This window comes from Morus notabilis, unplaced genomic scaffold (genome assembly GCF_000414095.1).
Source record: "Morus notabilis unplaced genomic scaffold, ASM41409v2 Scaffold5799, whole genome shotgun sequence".
Lineage (NCBI taxonomy): Eukaryota > Viridiplantae > Streptophyta > Magnoliopsida > Rosales > Moraceae > Morus > Morus notabilis.
The window spans coordinates 11,963-14,096 of record NW_010366429.1 but is presented as its reverse complement, the minus strand read 5'-3'; the positions used below and the strand labels follow the sequence as shown (position 1 = coordinate 14,096).

The window sequence follows — 2,134 nt, the reverse complement described above, 5'->3', positions numbered from 1 at the left end:
CATGTGTACAAAGCCTATAAATAGAGCCATGAGAATTCATTAAGTTTTTTACGCACTATTCAACTATCCCGGAGAAATTGTAATAAAAAGAGTATTAGTGCATCCACAAGTGGACTAGGCGAAGAAATCTTGCCGAACCACTATAAATTCTTGTCTTCTCTATATTAATCTGCAGTATTAATCCCTAATCAATTCGTGAGAGGTTACTGTAAGTGTTCTCGGAGAGTTTATTTCCAGTTGATAGAAAACCACCGTCAACAATTGGTGCTAGAAGGAGGGCCAGGAACCTAAGAAATCAATCCAGCAGTAAGCAGTGAGTATGGCTCCGAGAAAGACTCGTAGCATGACCGCAACTCAGAAAAGCCAAGAAGGCCATAATTCGGCCCTTAGAGGAAGGAATCTGACAAATCCGCCCAACGGCGGCCAGGAACCAGCGGGGGTACGGCCAACCGCAGGGCGCAACCACAAGCCGTTGGAAACCCCCTAGACCGCCTTGACCAACTCCAAAGGCAGGTCGAAACACTTGCTGTGGCCGTAGAAAGGATGGCCATAGCCCTCGCCGGACAGGAACACATGCCAGATTCGATGTCGCCGTTAAAGGATGCGCTGATGAACCCGGTGAACGCCACCGTTGGGAACCAAGTAATTGGTGACCGACGTGGTGATGTCGAGGGGGTCGATGACAGCGGGGCCAACAACCCTCGCCCAGCCAAGTCGAACAGATCTGTGGGGAGCAGGCAACGAGTTGCCAGGAGGAGAGCCCAGGAGAGGGCTGCGGCCCAAATAGCAAATGACCGAGAGGTACCTCCTCGACTGCAGGAGGATGTGAACCTGAGGAACGCGATCCTGATAGAGTCTTCGTCTGTGTACGGAGGAGACCTGAGGGAGCGGCTGAACGTTCGACGCGACCGAGACGTGTAGCGGACAAAGGAAGAAGAACTCACGGCTGAGAATAAAGCTCTGGCTGAGAAGATGGCTAGACTAGAAAAGCAAATAGGGAGTCAGCTGAACAACTTTGAGCAAGTCATGGGGAAGGTGGCTGAGGCCGTGAATGTCGACGCCAAGAAGTATATGTCTCACAAACACCTATTCACAGAGAACATCATCCAGGTGTCATTGCACGATAAGTACAAGCCGCCACCTATTCCACTATATGATGGAAGGAGTGACCCGAACAACCACTTGGAAATCTACATGGGGCACATAGTCCTACACAGATACCCCGAGGAGGTCATGTGCTGTGCGTTCAGAAATCATCTTTCTGACTCCGCCAGGAGATGGTTTAGGTCCTTAAAATTGAACTCCATAACCAGCTGGGATGACTTGAAGAACGCCTTCCTGACTCAGTTTATAGGTGTCAAAAATTACATCCCACCGAAGCAAAACCTTTCAAGGGTGTATCAGGGACCAAACGAGTCCCTAAGAGATTGGATAGCCCGGTTGGGGGAACATGTGGCCGCCACCGAGGGGATTTCCGATGAGGTAGCTTTGATGGGGGCCTTGTCGAGCATGAAGCAGGATATCCCGTTCAGTACAGATCTCGACCGGAGACCACCCCAGACATACCAAGAATTCCTGGCAATGGCCCAGGGATTCATTAACGCAGAGGAGGCCAAAAAGGCCTTAAAAAGCAATGTGGTGGCTCCCACAAAAGAAGAAGGGGGACAGCCGAGCCACCAAAACAATGGCAAGAAGCACTGAGGTAATCCTCAAGTGCAAACTAAGCAAAGGTATAACCCGGCCCCAAACATCAGGGGTGACAACGCCTCGGCGGGGTAGGGAGACATCAAACAAGGCAAACCGCAAAAGTATGACACCTACACCCCTTTAACCATGGGGATCGAGGACGTCTAGCACGAGACCAGTCACCTCCAAGTACTACGTCGCCCACCGCCGCTGAAGTCCGACCCAGCGCCGAGAAACCAAAACAAGTATTGTAGGTTTCATGGCGAGAGCGGACACGCGACCACCTAATGTTTCGACCTAATGGATGAGGTCGAGAGGTTGATCTGGGAAGGGAGGCTCAGTGAGTACCGAGTTGATCGACGGGGCAACAACAATCGGAGGAACAACGACCGACGGGCCAAAGGCAAGACCATCCTCCCGAACCTTTCGGCGTGATAAAGACGATCTT

The 2,134-nt window shown here is 51.3% G+C and overlaps 1 protein-coding gene across 1 annotated transcript; it reads left to right on the top strand.

The window, feature by feature from the left end:
* The first annotated feature begins 972 nt into the window (after positions 1 to 972).
* On the top strand, positions 973 to 1,701 carry LOC112093952. The gene has a single exon (XM_024173584.1). The coding sequence runs from the start codon at positions 973 to 975 to the stop codon at positions 1,699 to 1,701; it is 729 nt and encodes a 242-aa protein (XP_024029352.1).
* Positions 1,702 to 2,134: the final 433 nt, after the last annotated feature.

Excerpts from the sequence above, each read along its gene's own strand:
- LOC112093952 (XM_024173584.1), top strand. The coding sequence starts at position 973 with ATGGCTAGACTAGAAAAGCAAATAGGGAGTCAGCTGAACAACTTTGAG.